The sequence below is a fragment of the Drosophila obscura genome, unplaced genomic scaffold, assembly GCF_018151105.1.
Source record: "Drosophila obscura isolate BZ-5 IFL unplaced genomic scaffold, ASM1815110v1 contig_165, whole genome shotgun sequence".
Classification (NCBI taxonomy): Eukaryota; Metazoa; Arthropoda; class Insecta; order Diptera; family Drosophilidae; genus Drosophila; species Drosophila obscura.
The window spans coordinates 1,217,044-1,240,014 of NW_024542752.1; the positions used below are offsets into that span (position 1 = coordinate 1,217,044).

A 22,971-nucleotide genomic window follows, 5' to 3' on the forward strand; every position below is an offset into this window, starting at 1 on the left:
AAGAATGAAACAGAGCAGCAAAAAAGCACTCTCGGTAGACAATCGAAATGCAGTTGTGTGTGTGTGTGTGTGTGTGTGTCTTAAATGTTATAGATATCGGATGGGGAAAACAGGATAACTGTAGTCCGAACAGATTACTCGCAAAAGTGCAACGTGATGAAGGCATCTTGTAAAGCCTTCAAGGCTTTTCTGAATTTATTGTGAAAAGTGGATCGTGATTTTTTTTTTTTTTTTGTGTTTTATAAAATTGAACAATTTACCTGTGTATGTATATGTATTTATGCGTTTTCTTCTCGATTGCAGCTATCAATTCAACTATTGCTAACCTAGTTTCACTCCCCAACAAAAGAATCAAAGAAGAAAGACCAGCGCTGAGAAGCTTTGGCTACGCTTCAAATACCAACAAAAATCAACCAAATATTAATTGCCAACAACTATAACTTATAACTAGAAGAAAAACTTATCACTCTCGGAATCAAGTTGAAAATCAAAAGCAAAAGCAAAGAAAGGCCAACATTTTTTCGGTACTCCTCCAAGCTGAATCCTTTCCCTCCAGGCACAACACCTCTAAAGGCACCAAACTCTGTCCACAGCTCCAGTCCCAACCTCCTCCAACACTTGAGGAAATCACATTCTTCTTAGATAGAAAAATAGAGACAGAGAGAGAGAGAGATATACAGAAGAGTGCAGAGTACAGAGAGAGAGAGTACTGTAAGAAGAAGAAGCAGAAGTGAGATAGAGGAGGAGAAGGAAGACGACTCATGTTAGAAAAATGAAAAAGTTCACATTCAAAGGAGTTCTAGATGGATTTCGACAAAGCGTTCAGCCCCAAGCCACACGACAGGAGCAGGAGATCCAAGAGCAGCTCAAGGCCGATCATTTCACATTGAAGAAAGTAAGATAATATCGCTAAGAAATAAAAACGCCTAATGCCTAATCAGCCTATGCCTATGCCTATTGCTTATAACCCAATTCACATTAACCGATCACCCCAAAAAAGTGACAGACATCGCGACATGGCATCTGTTGCAGCTAGCGGGTGTTTTATCTGGTAGCTATACCCCTTTGAATCTATCATAAGACACACGCGGCTATGACCGATGCCCAAAACCATCCAAGATTCAATAATTAGTAATCAGCAAATCCCACGCCACGCCACGCCATGCCACCCCACCCCACCCTCCTTCCCCGTCCATCCCAGTGGAACTTCCCATCTGGAATCGCCATATATGTATATTCATACCATCTAACGCTCTTAATCTCTACCCCTCTCTATCTTTCTCTCGCAGACCTTTCGCCATGGCTTTCCGTACTCGCCCACATCCTTTGCCTTCGATCCGGTGCAGAAACTAATAGCGATTGGGGACAAATCGGGCTACATCCGCATGTGAGTTTTGTGTGTGTTGGTGTGTGTGTCAGCATTCCTGTTTTTAATTGGAACCACCCATGTCTATCTATGCCTTGGTGCATGTTTTTAATTGGAATGTAGATTGGGAAAGCCTGGCGTCGATGCCCATGCCAAACACGAGGGCGAATCCGAGTGCGCCGTGCTCTTTGCCCAGTTCCTGGTCAATGAGGGGGCCCTCGTCACCGTCACCGCTGATGACACCATACACTTGTGGAGCATACGCCAAAAGACACCGCGCATTGTGCAAAGTCTAAAGTTTCAGCGGGAGCGGTAAGTGCACCCCCTTCGAACCATTATCCAAGGGGATGATTCAATTATTTCAATTATGCATTATTATGTGTATGTACATACGTGACCATAAAAACCAATATACAATACAATACAATATACCATACATATGTATGTATATGTATCCTGGAATTTAATATGGAATAGTGAATCAATTCGAAAGCTTAACTCGCACATTAACTAGCTGTGTTGAGTCAGTCACTATGTATTACTTTGACTGTAGTAATTCCTTCAATTAAAACATGTCGAACTTTGGGTCAATTGATATTTCATTGAATTCGTTTACATATCGAAACATATCGAATTAAGATCATTCAATTTGTTCATTGAATAGTTAATTCAGCTGTACGTCGTACATACTTGTACATCAATAGGTTTTTCGTTGTGATACATGTAAGCTGAAATAAAAGCGTAATATCATAAAAAAAAAGAACAAAAACGTACACCTACATTCAGCGATTTTCTTTCGAATCTATAAATACGGAAATTGTAGAAAGCGTAAAGAATTCAAGGAATTGCCTTTCTCTCATGCTACATTTTGTACATCGGAATGCTAATCAAATAATTCAAGGGGGGGATGGATCAAATCCATCCATTAGTGCTAGTTGATGTCATTAGTACGGTTATGCTTACACTTTTACGTTACGTTCATTTCCATATTGCAGCGTGACTTGCATACACGTGCCCGTGGGCAGCAAATGGCTGTACGTGGGCACTGAGAAGGGAAACATACACGTTGTTCACATAGATACATTTGCACTTAGTGGATATATTATTAACTGGAATAAAGCAATTGAAGTGTAAGTACGAGGACGAGTACGAGTACGAGCAGAGTCCCCCCCAATGATGCGAGTCCTTGATTATATGATTTCCATTATCGTTTCCATGCTGTGCACAGGGTTAGAACTAGTCATCCAGGTGCTGTGATTGCGTTATGTGATAATCCATTGGATGCAAACAAGGTGAGTATTTCCGTGAGCACTGTATGCTATGCCTTTTCCGTACTAACTCTGACTGACACTGATTCTGATTTTTAGTTGCTTCTTGCATTTGAGTGCGGGCTGCTTGTGTTGTGGGATCTGAAGGCGAAATGCGCTGAGATACGATGGCAGGCGGCCGAGGCTGTCAAGTCCCTGGCTTGGCACTACGAGGGCAAGTACTTTGTATCATCGCACACGGATGGCTCCATTTGTTCGTGGCCCACCAGGCCTCAGCCCAAGCCACAGTCGCAGGTTTGTCCGCACGGTAAGTTCATTTCCTCCAAAACGATTATCCCGCGTCCACTGACGGTTCCCCCTTGTTCTCTCTGCATTAGCGAAAATCAACAAAGATGGCAATGCGGAAAAATGTAAACCGATCTATAAAGTTGACTTGAAGTCCAGCACAACTGGGTGAGTATTTTGCAGAACAATTTTCTCTTGCTGGTTGCCATTCTATTTCCATTTCTAACTCATTTAATTTCAGTGAAACTTTCACAATTTTCTCTGGTGGCATGCCGTCTGAAAAGGGCTCAAAGTCGAATTGCATCACCGTGATGGTCGGCAAGGCCACAACGGTGCTGGAGATGGAGCATGCTGTATGCGATTTCATCACCCTCTGCGAAAATCCCTGGCCATGCGGTAAAATTCCCCATAATGAGTATAACTTTAAGCAGAATGAAGCACGGGTGGATGCTATATATTTATATTAAGCAGAACAAAGCATTGGCTATATGTATATCTGTTATCCGATCTATCTGATTTTTATATACGTATGTATGTATATGATGCGTATAGCTCTTAAGGTCTCTTTTTTTGCCTTCTGCTTTTCGTCTGTTCGTGTCTGCTGCTTGTGTGGTTGGGCACATATATATTTGCACTGTCTGTTTCCCACCATTTCCTACAATTTAAATTATATCTGATTTTGGAGCCCAGCACAAACTCGGCTTTTGGTGATTCATTACTATTCATTTTACTATGTTATGCCTGTACAAATGTATCGATCGATCTAATCAACTAATGATTTTGTTTTGTATTTTTCGTTAACCTTTTTGCAGAGACCCAGGAGCCCTATGCAATAGCTGTGCTGCTTCAATACGACTTAGTATTAATAGACTTATTAACACCCGGTTTTCCATGTTTTGAATCGCCTTATCCAATGGACTTACACGAATCACCTGTTACATGTTGCACATATTTAACCGATTGCCCATCGGATTTGGTTCCTGCTTTCTATTCTGTGAGTAGTTCCTCCCCCCCTCCCACAACCGTCGCAAACTATCGAATCTATCTGGAATGATAACTCTGTTGTGGATATTCGCAGGTTGGTCGGACAACGACAAGTAAAAAAAGTTGCTTCTCGGAGCGCGAATGGCCAATATCGGGCGGAGAGTGGTCGCCGGCGTCGTGCAGCTACTCGGAGATTGTCATCACCGGGCACCAGGATGGTAGCCTCAAGTTCTGGGACTCAGGTGCCGGTACACTTCAGATACTCTACAAGCTGAAAACGGCCAAAATGTTCGAGAAGCCGCGCACTCATGCGGCCCAGGCCCATGCGGATGCCGACAATCCGCTGGCCGTGCATCTGATATTCCTCTGCTCGGAGTCGCGACGTCTCTGCGTTGCCGGGGCCATGGGGCAGGTGATGTTGTTTAAGTTTCGGAAGCTCGAGTCCACATCGGAGGTCCTGGTGCTGGAGATACCCATACTCTATGAGAATTTTGATGACATTTATGGCACGAGTCCTGAATGCGATTTCCTAACTGGCCATCAGGTGCAGAAAACGGAATCCAGTGATTCGGACAAGGTAAAATCGAGAGCGTGCTGTCAACTGTCAATTGACTTGTTTTGCTTCCTCACACAGACGACGGACTGCTCGTTAAAGGTTCGCTTTGGGGCACAGCGGAAGCCGCCGGGCTTTCAGTCGCAGCTGGTGTGCCTCACCACCGGACCCAATCGCCGGAATGTTCAGGTCACATCGCTGTGCATCAGCTCCAGTTATGGCCTGTAAGTAGTGTAGTCCACACATATGCTTCTCCTGGCTCTCCTCCGCTCCTAATGTCATCTCCATCCTGCCACACACGCCTCAACCATCCATCCATCGATCCATCCATTCCATTCCATCCATCGATCCAGCCACACACGTACACACACCACCAACCACCACTGCCACCTCTACCACCACCAACCAACCAACCAACCAACCAACCCACCAACCAGACACCGGACACGGCAAAAGCGGACTTAAAAATACCTCACAAAAAAAAAAAAAAAAAAATACTTAGACGTAGTCTAGTTTGTATTCGTATATGCATGACGTTTTCTGAAAGCGCCTGAGACTTAGCCAAAGAAAAAACAAACTCGTAACTCTCGTAACGCTCGTATCGCTCGCCGACTGTTAAGCCCCGCTGCCTTTGCCCTCAGCCCTAAGCCCCCTAAGCAGCACCGCTTTTGTTGAATTTGTTTACGTTGTGTATTTCGTAGTATGCAACAGTTTCAAGCAGAACGAGAACCGAGTATCAAGAATCTCCCACCCCAATCACCCACCAGATGAATAGATAAACAGACAGATACAGATACAAATACAAATACGGATACTGAAACAGCACATTCGACGACACCAAAAATCGAACCGATCATAACTAGACAGAAAACTAAAGACAGAATACCAACTAAAACCGAAACCGAATTATAGTGCCTGGTGTGTGCGCGTGTGTGATTGATGCGCATCGAAAAATAATTCATTTATTTGTCTTTAGTTTTAGTGTTTATTAGTATTTTTAGTATTTGTATTTCTTCGGTTTATTTTGAATTGATATTGTTTTGTATGCACCTTATTTGGGTATACCATATACCCAACCTAACACGTACATAACACGTACATATGTATGTACAGTTTTTTTTTTACTTTGCTTTGGCACCTTTTTTTTTAGTTTGAGAATTTTTTCAGTATATTTGTTGGTATTTATTAGTATTTTAGGCTAATTTTCTGGTAATCTCATGCTTTTCCATGAATTTTGATTTCAATATATAGTCTGTATTAACGTTTTCTTGCAATCAGTATTTATAGTATTTATTGTGGTACAGATGCTGTTTTAGAACTTTGCGAATATTTTTTGGTTTGTTTTTTTTTTTTGTTATTGATTATTATTGATCATCTATGCAGTTTAAACTAAAACGCGCCTTTTTTGTACTATTTTCAGCTCAGAATGTTTTTGTTTGTATTGGTTTGGTATAATTTTCAGTATTTTTGTGTGTGTTTGTTTTACTGGTATTTTTTTGTATCTTTTATAATTTTTCATAATTTGTCTCTAATTTGTTTCCAGTGTATAACACTTAATTATTATATTTATATTGTTGTTCGCTTATTTTATATTTTGTGTATTTTTCATTTTACCGTTTCATTCTCATACATTTTTAGTATGTTTTTGGTATCGTATTGCGATACGTACATACACATACATACATATGTATGTATTTAATACGTATTACGTATACGCATTATTTTCGTTTTTTTCGTATTTTGTTTTTGGCGTTGATTTGTATGCAGTTGATTTTTGGAGATATATATATGAATATTTTCTGTTTTTAGAATGGCTTATGGTACCGAATATGGACTTGTCATAATTGATATAATCCAAAAAATTTGCCTCTTGAGTGTTGCATGCCCCGATCTGTATGGCGCACATGATCCTTACTCGCGAACACCAAAAAGTCCGAAACGCATTGAGAATAAAGAGGAGCAGAGTCGATCGCCCAGCTCAGATCAGGTAAGTGCCCTCTGCCTCTCTCTCTCACACACTCTCTCTCTCTCTCTATCTATCTGATCTCTGATCTCTGCCACCGAGCTAAATAGCCACAGCGAAACCGATTATACCGATTATATACATATATACACAAACACACACACACACACTGACACATACAAGAATATACTGATATATATCACGCATACACACGCAGACACAGATACAGACACAGATACAGAATCCGAGATATATGCGGAAACAGAAACACAGACAGACTGAAAAGTATTTGCCCCCATAAGTATGCTACGGAAATCGAGACCTACACTGAACAACAAGTTTCTTCTCATGCATACCATACATATCTCACCAATAAACATATACATATACATGCATATGTATATCTATATCTATTACATGATATATATATATTTGATCTACTACATACATATAAGCTTTGATTTTTACGAGTAATTTACTGCTAACCAAAATTGATTGATTGATTACATTACATTAATCTATATACATATATTTAGCTAAAACCTTTACATATTTGTATGACATAAACGATTTTGTAGCCAACAGATTTTGTTTTGGTTTATGTTTTTTCGTTTTGTGTTTTGTTTTTTTGTTGCCCCCTCGTTCTCTCTCTCACTCCCTCTGCCTCGCTCTCTCTCTCTCTCTCTCTCTCTGTCTCACTCATAGAATTTTTTGTTGTTGAAACTTTTGTGTGGCATTTTTGAACTGAAAGATTTATAACCAATACCAACCAAAACTTAGACAGACACACACACACACACACACACACATACACATGCAAGCAAGCATATATATCGATATATCTATATAACTATATATATCTCTCTATCTGTAAACATATCTAACTAGTAATAATAGCTTAGTATCTTTTTGACGAGTATAGTAGATGTTTTTGTTAGTGTGTGCGCCTCTGCCGTCCTCGGGCTGCTCTAGCCCCATCTCTTACTCTATCCATGCTGCTGCTCTATTTCTAACTACGGCTATCTATCCATCCTTTTCTAACTCTAATTGCCATTCCATATTGTATCTATCCATCCAGCATTCGGGCTAAGCATTTATTTTTATGGTTTCATTTCCACGGATTCTTTCTTGAGTTTGATGCAATTTTCTCTCCCTCTTCCACTCTCTCCCTCTCTCTCTCTCTCTCTGTTTTTCTCTATCTCTGTTTCACTCTCTCTCCCTGTCTCTCTTTCTCTGTCTGTCTCTGTCTCAGAACGCACAACATGCCGCATGGTAAAACGTACATTTTTTGATTGATTGATTGTTCATTTTGTTGTGGTTCGTTTGCATGAAAGCTTGTCTAAATTGATTGACGATTGATTGGTGTGTTTTGTTTTTGTTTTTTTTTTTTTTTACTTTTTATTGCTGCCACGCCCAGACCATCGCATTGACATGCCTTGAACACTGATTGATGGTTTTCATTGTTGTAAATGTGTTGTGCTCTGCTCTCCAAATACCCCCATCTGATTGATCTGTTGTGCCTGTCAAGCCTAGCGAACTTCCAAAACAAAAACAAAGAGAAACAACAATAACAAAACAAAAACAACAAAAATCCCCCCTCTCTCTCTGTCTCTTACTCTCCGTCTGTCTCTCTCTCTCTCTCTCTCTGTCTCTCTTACTCTGTACTTACTCATTGATTGATTGAAACGAGTGAAAGTATGCGCGTGTTTTGGCCTTTCTTTCACCTTATGTAACATATTTCCACAATCCATTCGCCCCCACTCAATGTTTAATACATACAAATACATACATACATACATAAATACATACAATACATTTGCATAATATAACATGATTGATTGATTGATTGAAAGTAGTTACATTTAAATTTTAACCCCCCGTCCAAACAAATTTCTATTCTAAATCTTAAAAAATCGTAAATCGTAAAACGTAAATCTAAACCTAAATCAAAAACGTTATATTGCCTGTGCGTGTGTGTGTTCAATCGTTTGCGTATGTGTTTTTTGTATGTGTATGTGCGTGCGTGTGTATAAGTAGCACAAAATGGAGCTTAAAACTGTTATAAACCAGTTGTTATACCTGTTGTATAACAGAATAACTAAAACGTTGCATAACATTTTAAACCTCTTCAAAAAACCCCCCCCCAAAAAAAAAACAAAGTAAACCTTTAACTAACTTGTACATACAACATACATATATTGATTGTATATTGTACAGTACTCCCCCCACCCCACTCCGAAACACCCAAACAGCCTTAATGCCCCAATAACCCTCTAACCCCCTGTTAAAAGCCCCACACCCATCCACACGCCCACAGAAAAGAGCAACAAAAGCTTTGAGCGCAACCAAATATGCAAAGAGGAAGAACAACAAACAAAATATAGCAGTGGAGTGGCAGAGAGCAGTCAGTGCAGCTAAGCTGCACCGGGAGAGAGTGAGCACAGGAAAGAGCTACCAGAAATAAATACAGCAGTAGCAGTATCAGTATCAGTAACAGGCTGTGAAACATTCGATTCCCTCCTTCTTGGGAAGATCCCACTAGATTTATAGCCTTTTTACACTGGGCACGTCTGCTATCGATATCGGCATAGACGCAATGAAGCAGATCTCTACTTACGAGCAGTGAACGAACCACAGTGGACACAAATAATCCAATTGAGATTACTTACTGGGGGCACAAAAACTCTGCAATGCGGTGCCCATCTGTTCGTTACCCTAAGTTTCCCAGACTAGTCTGTTTTCGAATGAAATCCTTGTTCAATTCAACAAATGATCAATCTATCTATTTTCTTTCCCTTCAAATAAGTCTTGAGAGATTATGTTTTGTTTCCCCGATAAAATGATTTCATTGGACTGGCAACTCGCTAAGGGAGGAAATGCTGAAAAAAAACTTAGCCTAAAAATATCGTAAAAGCTAATCGTTTACTTCTCCCCCCTACTGCTGTGTCCTGTTCTTCCTTTTGCCTCGTTTGGTCTGCCGCAAAGTAAATGAAAACAAATACCAAAACCAAAACAAAACCAAAGGATGTATCTATACCGTACAACCTCCACCCCAAAAACCTAAAAACCCACCGACAACTTTTATATGATGCCTGATCGAAAACGAAAATTAAAATTATGCCCCCAACACCCCGCTTAATCTAGCTGAACGACACGACTAGCCCGGACAGTCCATCGATCGAGTTCATTCCCGAGGCGACCGAGGCGTATGCCACTGGTGCAGCCGCGACACCGGCGGCAGCCAACGAATCCTCGAGCACCTCGCGACCCACATCCCCCAGCAGCGGTCCCGATTCGGCGGCAGCAGCTGTTTCAGGGTCAGGGGCAGGCACCGGGACCGGGATCGGGATTGGGACAATCGCCCAGCCGCAGGTGATCAACAGCAGCCGCGAGACGCTGCTGAGTGCGGCGGCGGCGAGCACAGCCGCCAATGCCGCCACCGCCATGGCCAAGAGCCCACTGCGCGAAGAAGTGATGGCGGCGCCGGCTCCCAAGGAGCTGCAGGACCGACGCAAGTCGATGTCCTGGAAAACGTTCAATTTGAAGCGTCAATTATCGAAAGTCAATATGAAGATCGGCGGCCTCAACGTCAACACCGATCTCGAATCCATCAGGAACACTTCTATTTTCTACACCCCCAAGGAGAGCTCCCCGGAGGGTGCCGGCGAGGAGCCAACCGCTGTCGCAGGTGCAGCTGTCGCTGCCGAGGCCCTCGAGTGCCGAGAGGAGGATGCAGAGCTGGCGGCGGCCGGCATGGCGCTTAATAGCGAGGACACCGAGATGCCAATGCCGATGCCATCGTCGTCGTCGTCGGCGGCGATGCGCGGCAAGTTCCGCTCCTCCACCACGGACTCGCCGGACGGCTACAGCGGTGAGGCTATTACGGCGGCTGCATCAGCGGCCAGCGGTAAGCGCGTGGACTTTGAACAGCATTTGAACAGTGGTGCAGAGAGTGGCGAGCGGCCCAATAACCTGCCCCTCTCTGGCGAGTCGCAGGCACCGATAAAGCCGTCGCGTCAGCGATTCAAGGAGAAGTCGCGCGACCAGCGTCTACTCTCCGTTCCGAACATCAAGTACCAGCCGCGTGATCTGCGCGGCGGGGTGCGGGCCATGAAGAACGACGTGTCGCCGCTGATGGGCGGCAATCTGAGCAAGAAGATGCGTAAGTATGGCCCCCATCGGGGGTCCACATCACAGAGAGAGCGAGCATCTGTCTCTCTGTCTATGTCTGTTTCTCTCTCCATTCCCCTTTCTCCCCCCGCGGATAGGTCCTCCCACCCCTGGCTTACAGAAGAGCGAGCGAACGAGCATGCGAGCGGGCGGTACTGTGTGATCGCTAGGCAGCAGCAGGCAGGCAGGCGCAGAAAGAGTATCCGAATCCTCTCCAAATTTGTCATTCATTATTCTCACTCATTCCCACACAACATTCGATCAAAATCACTCACTCTCTCACTCAACTCATAGACGGGAAGCAAAGTGTATTAATATAAGGTGAGGCGGTCTCCATATTAATACATCATTTGAGTGCAAAAAGTTGATAGACAACTTACCAACGAAGGAGTTACCCCCCCCCTCTGTCGCTGGGATCTCTGTTGGATTTTCCCCTGGTACTCCTCTTTTCCGCTGCGCTTCTCCTTTTGGGTTTCTCTCTTGGTTTTTCGCTTCTTTCTGTTTTTGTATCTTTGCTTTGTATTTTCCATTTTCCTTTATGTTTTCGTTTTTGCAAGATGTAGTAAACATTTAGCCGCCAAACAAACAACTGTACTTTTAGTACCCTTTAATCTCCCTTTCCAAACACCCCGACCCAACCGGCTCCTTGTGCATTTGCGTCCACCCCCAATTGTATGGCTAGAGATGTGCATACTTAAATCGTACGTAAATCCAATATCCGATATCCAAATTATAGAGCTGAGAAAACCCTAACCGAAACCAAAAAAAAAAAAAAAAAAGAAGAATTTTGCTTCTTTTTGTTGATTTTTGAATAAGAACCAAATACGCTGATACAAAATTGCATTTTGTCTATAGAAAAGCTATGTATGTATGTACTTTGTAGAGCATACTATTCTAGAGAGCATATAACAAATCAGTGAAAGATCAGTGTAATGTAAATGTTATCTCATATAATTCTAATACTAATATAAGCAAACAACAAACAACAATGTAATGCCACATACATACAAAACATAACATAGGCACTCCAAACAAAACACAAAAACTCTACTCTCGTACAATCAACAAATCAAAAAAAAAAAAAAAAAAATACTTTTGAAATCTTTTTTCTATGCTTCTTCTTATCTTATCCTCTAAAAACTAGACAACGGCTGCAGAAGAGCTGCAATACAACTGCCTTTATGTGATTGTATGGAAGTTCTTTGGTAAATCATTTAAACACCACAACACCAACAACAACAGCAACAAGAAAAACAACCAACAACACCAAGAACCACACACGCACAGTCAACTCAAATAAATCACAGTTCACAGTACAATCACACAATCACCATACACAACAAGCACAAGCACCACCACCACCATCACAACACCACCCATATACGAGTACAAATGTGTAACGTAACTATAAAAAAAAACTCTGCAAATATTTACATTACTATACCATGTCGTAAATATTTTATAAGCGTACCTTATAAGACTTAATAGATATTTAAGAACTGGAAACTAAGCAAAAAGGGAGGGCTTTCAGGGCGTTTATCACACCACACCACCTCACATACACCACCTCAGTCTACCTCACCCTATATGTATGTGTATGCACTGTGCAAAACAAAAAACCTAAAACCCAAAAACTAAAACTGAAAATACGAAATTTTAAATGTTGATTGTTGTGCTGTGTTACCAAGCCCGTATATCCGTATATATTTAGCGTGTAAGCTGCATTGAATTCAATGCTCAACACTCTCCCAGCCACCCAAACACCACTGTACACCACACCACACAGAAAAATGACAACTGATCGAGAGGCGAACCAGACTGGTTTTCCAAGCTCCAGGGACTCAGCTCAGCCTCTTTCCCGTATCCCTTGGCCCCTTTTTTGTCCCTGTGGATTTTGCATTGTTGGTCGCAATTCCAGTTCCAGGTTGAGGATTTTTTTCTGTCCCTAGCCCCACCAGCCACCCCACCACCCACCACTACCCCTGTGTCTATGGCTCTTGTCTATCGAGAGAATCGTAGGGATAATGATCAATAATAATGGTGATCGATAGCTGTTTGAGTTGAGCTTTTCTGCGTTCCGTTTTTTGGTTGGTTTCTTCATTTTTTGTTTCGATTTCGATTTATCGATTAAATTCTATGTGTTGTGTGTTCTGGCTATCGATAAGTCGATAGATCGCTTGCAAAAGGCTTTCAGCTTTCCCATTTATCGTTGCTTTTGCGTTCGTTTTTTCGTTAACGTCTAGAGCTGCTTTTTCCCCCCAGTTCTCACATCTCACTTGTACATAAAGACAAACAAACAAAAAAAAAACCAAAAAGATCATTGATAAGAAAAACTACAAATTTAATAAGCTTAAACCATATACTACATACATACTATATGATATAGATATATATATATATATATTTATATATACTTTTCTAACTATGAATCGAATATTCACACGATAATATATATATTCAAACAAACATATATCCTACCCCATATACCCCGCAAATGTACGTGTTCTATATATGTATGTATATCTTATCTCTCGTATACAGCAGATACATACATATATCCAACAGTTTGTTCGATCTACATGCATATCTGTCTGTCTCTTTCTCGCTGTCTATATTTCATTGATTCATGTTGATTGTCGTGATTTGTTTAATAAATGTTTAAGTATCGTGTCACGAATCACGCTCCCCAAAACACTGCCCGCCACTGCAATGGAGCAATCCACCTCTGTTTTTTTCGCTGTGTACTCGTTCATACATACATTTGTACATATACATATGTATATGTATACATATTTACACAGACATACTGCACTCGTAAGAAAGATAAATGTAAATTAATAGAAAACTCACTTAAACACTCACATCTGTGTTGGTCTCACATTCCCACGCATTCATGCACCCATCCCACCCACACTCACACTCAAAAAACCACTCAAATATGTGGGCCTTCGTGCTATTTTGTCACTCAAACGCACATTCCACTGTACTTGCCCATCTATGGATTACTCAATCAAAAAGAAAAAAACCACATCGCTCCCCCATATGTTTTGTTTCACTCAAACGCACACACCCACACATTGGACATCTGTTCGGTCTCTCACTCAAGCTCAAGCACACACATATACACACACATATCTGCTGGTCTCTCTCTCCTCTCTCTCACTCTCTTAATGTTTCGTTTCTTGCACTCGTTTCGTTAACCGTTATGTAAAGCTTCTCGCAGACAGAAAGTATGCTACACATGCTCACTCGCACACACACACACATACAGAAACAAACACTCTAACACACACACACACACCCAAACACACTCGAACCCAAAGAGCACAAAATAAAAAAATCCACAAGCAGAACAAGATGTAGAAGAAAAAGAAGAAGAAAGCAAAAGAAACAAAATGATGATCTGTGATCCGATCCATTCAATCATTTAGTGCATTTATCTTTCTCTCTCTCTCTCTCTCTCTCTCTCTCTGTCTCTCTTTCTCTCCCATTATGTGTGTGTATCTCTCTCTCTTTCTCTCTCTCTCGTGTCTCCCCATTATGATTACCGTTTATTTCCGGATTATCTCAGATCAACGGCGGAGCCGGCAATGCGGCGAATGCGAGCGCAGCCGCAAATGCACCGCAGCAGCAGCAGCAACAAACCCAACAGCAGACGATAGGCGGTGGTGGCAGCGATCCTTCGTTGCTGTCGTTGTCCGCTGCGGCAGGGACAACAGCAGCATCGACCTCAGCTTCATCGTCGTCGACAGCAGCAGCAGCAGCGGCAGCATCAGCATCAGCAGCAGCAGCAGCAGCAGCGGGATCAGTTTACGGTGCAGACGATGCAGGTGCGGGTGTTGCTAGTGGCGGTGTCGGTGTTGGTGTTGGTGGTATTGGTAGTGGCAGTGGTAGTGCCAAATCTGGCGCAGGTGCGGGCGGCGTTGGCGTCGTTGAACATCATCATCAGCAGCCGCAGCAGCAGCAGCAGCAGCAGATACTCGTGCAGCAGCAGCAGTCAAGCTTGAGCTCTACGTTGGCGGCGATGGCATCCTTTGACGTTGATTCATTCGATTGCGGTGCAGGTGCAGGTGGAGGTGGAGGCGGAGGCGGTGCAGGTGCAGGTGCGCATCAACATCAATATCAGCATCCGCATCCGCATCAGCATCAGCATCAAACATCCGTAATACAGCAACAGCAGTCAGTGACATCGTACGAGTCCCTAAAAAAGTCCAAATCACAAGGTGGGAGCACAACAGAGCACAGTGTTAACAACCTACAGCAAACAGCAAAAAAAAAAAAAAACTACCGTTAACAGAGCACAGTGTTGTTTGGCATTAAACAGCTAAAACAGCAAACAAGCAAAACTTAACAGCCGTTAACAGCCAGAACCACATGAACAACAAGCAACAACTACAGCAAACAGCAATACTGCAATACTGCAACAACAAGTGCACCAACAAATCACAGAAACAACATGCGTTCTCTCTCGCTCTCTCTCTCTAACACACAGAAACACACACACACGTGTAGACGCTCACCCACCCACTCTCAGTGTCTGTCTATCTACGTCTCACTCTCGCGCGTACACACAGCACAGCACAGGTCACACACTCTCTCTCTCGCTCTCGCTCGTACACTTTCTCTGTCTCTCTCTCTCTGTCTTTTGACACGTTGCTTGTGTGGTTTGCCTTTTGCCAGAGGCACGCCCGCCATCCCCCACCACCCTCTCCCCATCAGCCAGCCCCCAGCATTTCAGCGGTGTGTGCGTGCGTGTGCGTGTGTGTGTGTTTGTGTGTGTGTAGTGCTGTCTTTGAATTTGGATTTGAATTTTAATTTGAATTTTGGTTATTTACTTGGTGCGCGGGGGGCGGTTGGAGTTGGGCTCTATCTGTCTCTTTTTCTCGCTCGTTCGCTAGCTAGCTCGCTCGCTCCTCTCTCTCTCTCTCTCTCTCTCGTTATCTCTCTTTGTACCCCTAGATAATTCTAGATAAATATAACTGCATATGAATATGTTCTCTCTTCTCTCTCTCTCTCTCTGTCGCTCGCTCGCTCGTTCGCTCTCTCTCTATCCTTGTTTCTCTATATATCTCTCTATCTCTCTCTCTCTCTCTTGCTCTGTTTCTCCGTCTCCTACTATACCTATATATCTTTCTCTTTCTCTCTCTCTCTCTCTCTCTCTCTGTCGGTATTTGTAATTGCATTTGGCACGCTTTGAAAATGAAATAATAAACAAGTGATAATAACGATAACAGCAACAATTAAACCAATAATTATACTAACTGGAATATACCACATACATGAATAATAGTATAGAGTACAAACCCCAGATCGGAATTTGCATTGGCAAAATCTCTCGACTTTTGCATAGTTCACACACACACACACACACCAACGCGCACTACACTTTCACACATACATACATGTACATGCATAGAGCTGCACACGAAATGCAAGCAAGATGTTTTTTTTTTGTTTTGGTTTAATATTTAGTCAGACGCCTGCCGCTTAACCGATTGCACTCACTCGATCTCAATTTCAATCCATAGAAAGCTTACCCAGCCCAGCAAAAGATTACCTTAACCCAAGTACTCGTATATACTTATTCGTAGAACAAAAATGAAACCCTAGAGCGGTGACTCCTAACACTAGTATTTTCAAAATAATTCGAAAATGTTTAATATTTTTTTTTTGATTTAAACTTTTTTTTTCGAAACGATAATCTTGTGTGCCCTTCTAGGGTTAAGCGGCCGTCGCTACAATAATATGCCGTTAGCTTCCTTCAGAGTAAATCAAAGTAAAGCAAAGCAAAGCAAAGCAATGAATGAAAGGAAGGATACGGCATTAGCGTGTGCCGCTTACACACACACACATATGTATACACACCCATGCACAAGCATAGAGCAAGAACCGCAATAATTAGGCAGCCTAGCGATTTGATAGTCCTGTGCAGAGCAAAGCAAAGAAACGAAAAAAAAAAATAACAAATAATAGTTCAAAAGAAACGCAAAAAATAGTAATTCTAATTTGAATTGAAAAAAAAAACAAAAATTTGATTAAATATTTAAGCAAACAAAAAATTTGCCTACTACCGCCCGCCGCTTTTACTCTCTCTCTCTATCTGTCTCTCTATTTATCACTCAATATATAACTCTTTATCTATCTGTCTCTCTCTCTCTCTCTGTTCGATTTGATAATATCATAAAATATTTAACAATTTTGGTGTAATTTTGTTTATTCTTTTGTCTTTTTTCTGTATCTGTATGCCATCATCAACTAAAAAACAAATTTTGACCCTGAAAACAATGAAAAAAAAAAACAAACCCCCAAAACTAAATTACAGATAAATTGGATGGAACTTTCTCAAGATCCAGATCATCGTCAATGTCCAGCATTGATATGTCTTCCTCTGAATCTGTTACCTGTTTAGCTTTTATCGAGAGCTATGCAAAACGAAATGGTAAAGTAGACAAAGTAGTAAACAAAAATGGAACAATGTGATCAATGAGCTTTAATCTGTAGATATTTTGACACTTGTTCCTACTTTGTGGATTGGAACTAGTTTCGGTTCGATACTGACCTTGTTCATAACCATGCCGGAACGAGATGTACGCAAATCTCAGCCAGTATTGATCACAATAAATGGTAAGAGATTGAATCGTTTAGCCTCCCCCACACCCCAATATCAAACCTAATCTGGGATCTACATATTATCTTTTTCCATTCTGTTGCAGGCGGCCCCGTGGTTCGACTCAAAGGCTCCATTACTTCCATGTCTTTTTTAGACTCATACGGCTCTATCATACCCTTTACATTTGAGACCTGGCGTGACGAGAAGAGGGACAAAACAGATCGTAATTTATCGCCTCTTTCTATTTACTACAATATCATCTATTATCCATCCGAATACTCATCCGATTGTACTACGTGTACTGTTGCAGGCACTCCCACTAAGAGCAGCAGCCGCACCAGTCCCACTTTCACACCAACAACTGCCAATACAATATCAAACACTTCGGTCGCTGGAGGCGTGGCGGGTAGTGCTGGTGGCGGTGGTGGTGGCAGTGGCAGTGGCGGCGGTGGTACCGGTGGAGCCGCTGGAGCAGCAGGAACCGCTGGCGGTGCAGCTGGCACCGGGATTGCAGGCAGTGGCAGTGTGGCAGGTGGCGGCGCTGGTGCGGGCAGCAGTGGCGCCGTCGGTGGGATGATCAGCAGCAGTGCCAGCCCCAGCAGCAGCGGCAACATTGGCAGCATTAGCACCGGCCTGGAAACACTCACCGATCGACAATATATCGTTATTGCAAGCGAGAAACAAACAAAAGTCTTCGATGTGGCCAATCAGTGCTGCATCAATCGCATACAATTATCGGAAATGGATTTTGCAGTCAAGGCAGAAACTATCACGATGAAGGGTACGTAAAAGAGTCAAACATATTTAATCTGTCGTCCCCCCATCTGGAATACAATTCTTTCTCTCTCTCTCTCGCTTTTTCAGATGGCTCTTGCTTAGCAACCTATCTTTCGAATGGCCATCTAATGGTACATAGTCTTCCTAGTCTAAAACTGTTATTGGATACTGATTTCTTACCGCTTATGGAGTTAAGGTGAGAACAACATAAGAAATCATTTCGAAATATTGCGACTGCCATTGCCATTTCTCTCTCTCTCTCTGTCTCTCGTATCCGCTCTCTGCAGTTTTCAAACAAAATGTAAACAGGGAATTGTGGATCCAATGCTTTCGATATGGGGTCAACAGATCATTGTTCATGAAGACACAACTCAGTAAGTTCTTGAGCACAGGCCAGAGACAGAGCCAGAAATTATTTCGTGTATACTGATTTGATTCGATTTTTTTTCTTATATTCCACACAGAATATCAAAAATATTTTGCTTTAGTCATAAAGGTCATGGATTGTACATGGCATCGCCCACCGAAATTCAAAAATTCACGATATCATCGGAATTCTGGTAAGCTTCCAGCTTCCATCTGTGTGGGCTCTCCGGCTTATCTTAAACGTATTCTGAATTTTTCAGTCAATTTATTTTGGAGATGATGGGTGAACTATATACGGTACAGGAAATGCCCGAACAACCGAAGGAGGGTTTCTTTAAGGGTCTGTTTGGCGGCGGGGCGAAACTCTTGGATCGCGAAGAGCTTTGTAAGTACCCAAAAAACGTCGAATGGACAAAGGGATGCCCTTCCAAATATATGCGGATTCATTAAGCTAAAATTATCCTTTTCCCATCATTTTTGTTTTGCAGTTGGCGAGCAGAGCGGGAAAGCAAATCGTTCGGTTGCTCGGCATATACCCGGGCCGACTTTGGAGCAGCTCGGCACACGTGCTTCCACAGCCGCATCGGAGATTAGTCGGGCGCACCAGCTGGCCATGGAGCGTGGCGAGAAACTCAATATTTTGGAGGAGCGCGCCGAGCGTATGGCCAATACAGCTCAAGATTTCAGCGGTACAGCGCATCAATTAATGCTTAAATATAAAGACAAAAAGTGGTATCAGTTGTAAAATATCTATTTTAGGAGCCAATTCTACCACAGTTATTGTAATATTGCTTTTATAACACTTTCTACTACATTACGAGTAAAGTACACTTATTTAATTTCTGTTTTCAAGTCGTCACGTTATTTACAAAAACAACCAAAAACAAAAACAAACAAAACAAAACCAACAAAAAAAGCTGTTTTTAATAAAAATATATAGACCAAAAAAACAACATGTAAAACTCGTCTCAATATTCTGATGAATGCCGATCGTGCTTTTCGACAGTTCCGTCCAGTTTTGTGACCCTATAGTCTCGATCCCCTGCTTGGCACGTCTCATGTGCATATGTTCCTGTGTGAATAACTCGTGCTCAGCATCGAATTCCTAATCTTTTGCCATCAAAACTACATATTTTCAAAAATTTCGAAAAAAAAAATGGCTTGTAAATGGATAACGGAGGTTTTTCACGCTGCTGCTTTCACTAGCGGTCTATGGGGAAAATGCGGTGAAACTTGTTTAATTTAAACGGTCACTCTATGTGTAGCCAAATGCCTGCAGCCACACAAGGTAATACCATTACTATTTCCAGTATTTTTCCGCATTTTTTTACAACTATCAGTACATTTCAGATTTTATTTAAATTCCATAAACTTGTAGGCATTTTAGGCATTTTTTTTTTGTCATATTAATTCTTCGCACTTTTTACTAAACTTAGCGCAATATTTGATCAAGTCTTATTTTACGAATAATCCAAATGAAAATGAGTACTTAAAATTAGCAAATCTTTAATGAAATTGATTTATTTGTCGTATAACAAATTTATGTTATTAAAATTGTGGAATATCAACGCAGTCACATCATCACATCACAGCTTGTCGTGTCCGTCGGTATATTTACGGTATGTTTTGAAAACGAGAAGGTATATTTTGGTATATTTCTGAGGGTGAGCGGGGTATATTTGATCGATAAGTCCGCGTTCACATTGCTGGAGTCTACCATTTTTATTTTAGTTAATAAAATATATATATATATATTTTCCTCTCCTTATTTCGGTTGTGCGCGTACATAAACTGCTAAAGAACTATCCTTCTAACGTTGTCCGTGTGTAAAAGAGCCAGCTTGCTGCGAGAAACGACCAATTTCCAACGCGATTTTCCCATTTCATTTTTTTTTCCACCATACAAAGTTTTTTTTTGTGAGTGAAGATCCAACCTTGAGAAACACCCAGCACAGCAGTTCCATCAGTTTTGCTTGCTCAATTGCTCATCTGTGGTAAGATTTTCTGGCGAAAAATGTCAGCCAACGATGGTTGGAGCATTAGGTTTTGGATGGATATTTTACGTGGTTTCCTCACGAATATACATTTTCCATCCAGTTAAAATGCGTGCTAAGTGCGACTGTGTGTGTGTGTGTGTGTGTGTACCGCAGTGGTAGTATGTGTGCGAGTGCTTGGCTCGAAATTTTCTTTTGTGTAAAACATTTGTAAGGTGCAACTGTGCATGCAGCTGTATGCGTATGTGGCTGTATTAGTGTTTTATCCGCATGTGTTGGTGGCCTGGCCGCGGCCTGCTCTGCTGCTTGTTGTCTTTACTGTTGTTGTGCGTCATAGTGTTGATTGGATGAGAGTGTGTGTGTGTGTGTGTGTGTGTGTGTGTGCGCGTAATATGCATTCCAACGGGGTAAAATGAGGAAAGAAGAAGAGGAAGAAGAAGCCTGTCCCGTAGCCCGTTCCGTTCCGTTTCTATGTGGCGCCCCCCGACGCCGCCTTGTTTATTTAGAAATCTTTCCATGACAAAAACAAAAATTAAAAATAATCATACATTCACTCGCATTCCCCCGCCAATAAACAAGAGACGAGACGGCCCTCCAATTGGGAAGGCCTAGGCATAGGACAGACCCCCGACCCACGATGATGAAATTATATAGATTTAATGCTAACTTGGTTATGAAAATGCGCATTTCGGTTGTCGGGCTGTCAGTCTGTTGGGGCAACGTCAGCGGGGAAAACCCCAAAATCGACAAAGGGAAAAAAGGGGCCGCAAAACCAGCGCCAAAGAGAAACGGGGGCAAGAAGAAAGTGACCAAACCAAAGACTTAACAACGATTAACGAGTGACCGACCTATGTAACTCATCTTGATACTCTTGTTAACACAGAAGTCGTGCTCACGAAGAAACTATATTGTTGAGTCGGCGAGGCCTGCAAGGAGAACGCCTCCATCATGGACAAGATGCGTATACTGAAGGAAAGCCGCCCCGAAATAATTGTCGGTGGCAAATATCGGGTCATACGCAAGATAGGTAAGTGCCTGCCTGCCACAGATTCTGCAGATTGCAAATGGAATGGGATTGAGGATGAACATACCGACTAATACTTTTCTGCATATACCGTTCATTTCTCTTTCTTCAGGCAGCGGCTCTTTCGGTGACATCTATCTGGGCATGAGCATCCAGAGCGGCGAGGAGGTGGCCATCAAAATGGAGAGTGCCCATGCCCGCCATCCCCAGCTGTTGTACGAGGCCAAGCTGTACCGCATTCTGAGCGGCGGCGTTGGCTTTCCACGCATCCGCCACCACGGCAAGGAGAAGAACTTCAATACGCTGGTGATGGACCTGCTGGGCCCCTCGCTGGAGGATCTGTTCAATTTCTGTACGCGCCACTTCACCATCAAGACGGTGCTGATGCTGGTCGACCAGATGATCGGTCGCCTTGAATATATCCATCTCAAGTGCTTCATCCATCGCGACATTAAGCCGGACAACTTCCTCATGGGCATCGGTCGCCATTGCAACAAGCTCTTCCTGATCGACTTTGGTCTGGCCAAGAAATACCGAGACCCACACACGCGCCACCACATCTTGTACAGGGAGGACAAGAATTTGACGGGAACCGCCCGCTATGCCTCGATCAATGCCCATCTGGGCATCGAGCAGTCTCGCCGCGACGACATGGAGTCGCTCGGCTATGTGATGATGTACTTTAATCGCGGCGTCCTGCCCTGGCAGGGCATGAAGGCCAACAACAAGCAGCAGAAGTATGAGAAAATTTCAGAGAAGAAAATGTCAACGCCCATCGAGGTGCTGTGCAAGGGTTCGCCGGCCGAGTTCTCCATGTACTTGAACTATTGTCGTAGCTTGCGTTTCGAGGAACAGCCGGACTACATGTACCTACGTCAATTGTTCCGGTAAGTTTATCTACCCGTTATATACATAGATCAAAGATATATATGCCGATGGTAAATGTTAATTAACATTATTTTTTGCATTTTGTATTTGTTTTGTGTACGCTACACAGCATACTGTTTAGGACGCTGAACCATCAGTATGACTACATCTACGACTGGACAATGCTGAAGCAGAAGACCCACCAGGGTCAGGCGAATCCTGCAATACTCTTGGAGCAATTGGACAAGGACAAGGAGAAGCAGAACGGCAAGCCGCTGATCGCGGACTAGGGCGATGGATAAAAATGCAAAAGGGGGGGAAACACAAAACAAAACAAAAATCACACTATAAGGGAAATGAAATGAAACGAGAATTGGAAAGGAGTGGAAGAAATGAAGAATGGAGAAAGTTGGAGCGTTGAGGAAGGAGCGGAATGGAAACATACACTGCGATGTGAAATAAGAAAGAAAAGAAAGAATCCGAAACAGAAACGAGTTACAAAAGCAAAAAATTAAAGGAGAAACGATGTAATACGCATTCGGGAAATAGGATGTTTCGTAATTAATTAATTTAAATTCAATACTAAATGAATAAGGAACAAGCCAGACAGACATCTGCCTCACACACACACACACAGAAAACACACACCTACACACACTCACACAACAACCAACAATACCAGAGAGGACGATTGGTTCCGCGAAGTGAACCAACAGCAGAAAAGGATCCACACTCTACACCCATA

The 22,971-nt window shown here is 42.5% G+C and overlaps 2 protein-coding genes across 2 annotated transcripts; both read left to right on the forward strand.

The window, feature by feature from the left end:
• Positions 1 to 704: 704 nt before the first annotated feature.
• LOC111074801 (syntaxin-binding protein 5) lies at positions 705 to 19,252 on the forward strand. The gene is given in 24 exon segments (XM_022367750.2): positions 705 to 895; positions 1,290 to 1,387; positions 1,490 to 1,678; positions 2,362 to 2,496; positions 2,595 to 2,658; positions 2,734 to 2,941; positions 3,012 to 3,087; positions 3,161 to 3,315; positions 3,732 to 3,913; positions 3,998 to 4,480; positions 4,538 to 4,680; positions 6,266 to 6,443; positions 14,161 to 14,240; positions 14,290 to 14,381; positions 14,384 to 14,812; positions 16,912 to 17,028; positions 17,091 to 17,213; positions 17,303 to 17,422; positions 17,510 to 17,980; positions 18,064 to 18,172; positions 18,264 to 18,350; positions 18,441 to 18,536; positions 18,603 to 18,727; positions 18,831 to 19,252. Coding segments are annotated over 24 exon segments (4,140 nt in total). The 5' UTR covers positions 705 to 772; the 3' UTR covers positions 19,088 to 19,252.
• Positions 19,253 to 20,053: 801 nt separating this feature from the next.
• LOC111074810 (casein kinase I) lies at positions 20,054 to 22,594 on the forward strand. The gene is made up of 4 exons (XM_022367766.2): positions 20,054 to 20,335; positions 21,219 to 21,362; positions 21,472 to 22,246; positions 22,357 to 22,594. Exons 2-4 carry the CDS (start codon positions 21,284 to 21,286, stop codon positions 22,514 to 22,516), a joined length of 1,014 nt encoding a protein of 337 aa, XP_022223458.1. The 5' UTR covers positions 20,054 to 20,335; positions 21,219 to 21,283; the 3' UTR covers positions 22,517 to 22,594.
• Positions 22,595 to 22,971: the final 377 nt, after the last annotated feature.

What these genes read in the sequence shown, in the direction of transcription:
- LOC111074810 (XM_022367766.2), top strand. Translation starts at nt 21,284, where the DNA reads ATGGACAAGATGCGTATACTGAAGGAAAGCCGCCCCGAAATAATTGTC. An exon ending in TCGGGTCATACGCAAGATAG is followed by an intron (nt 21,363 to 21,471) that starts GTAAGTGCCTGC and finishes CTCTTTCTTCAG; the next exon opens with GCAGCGGCTCTTTCGGTGAC. An exon ending in TACCTACGTCAATTGTTCCG is followed by an intron (nt 22,247 to 22,356) that starts GTAAGTTTATCT and finishes TACGCTACACAG; the next exon opens with CATACTGTTTAGGACGCTGA.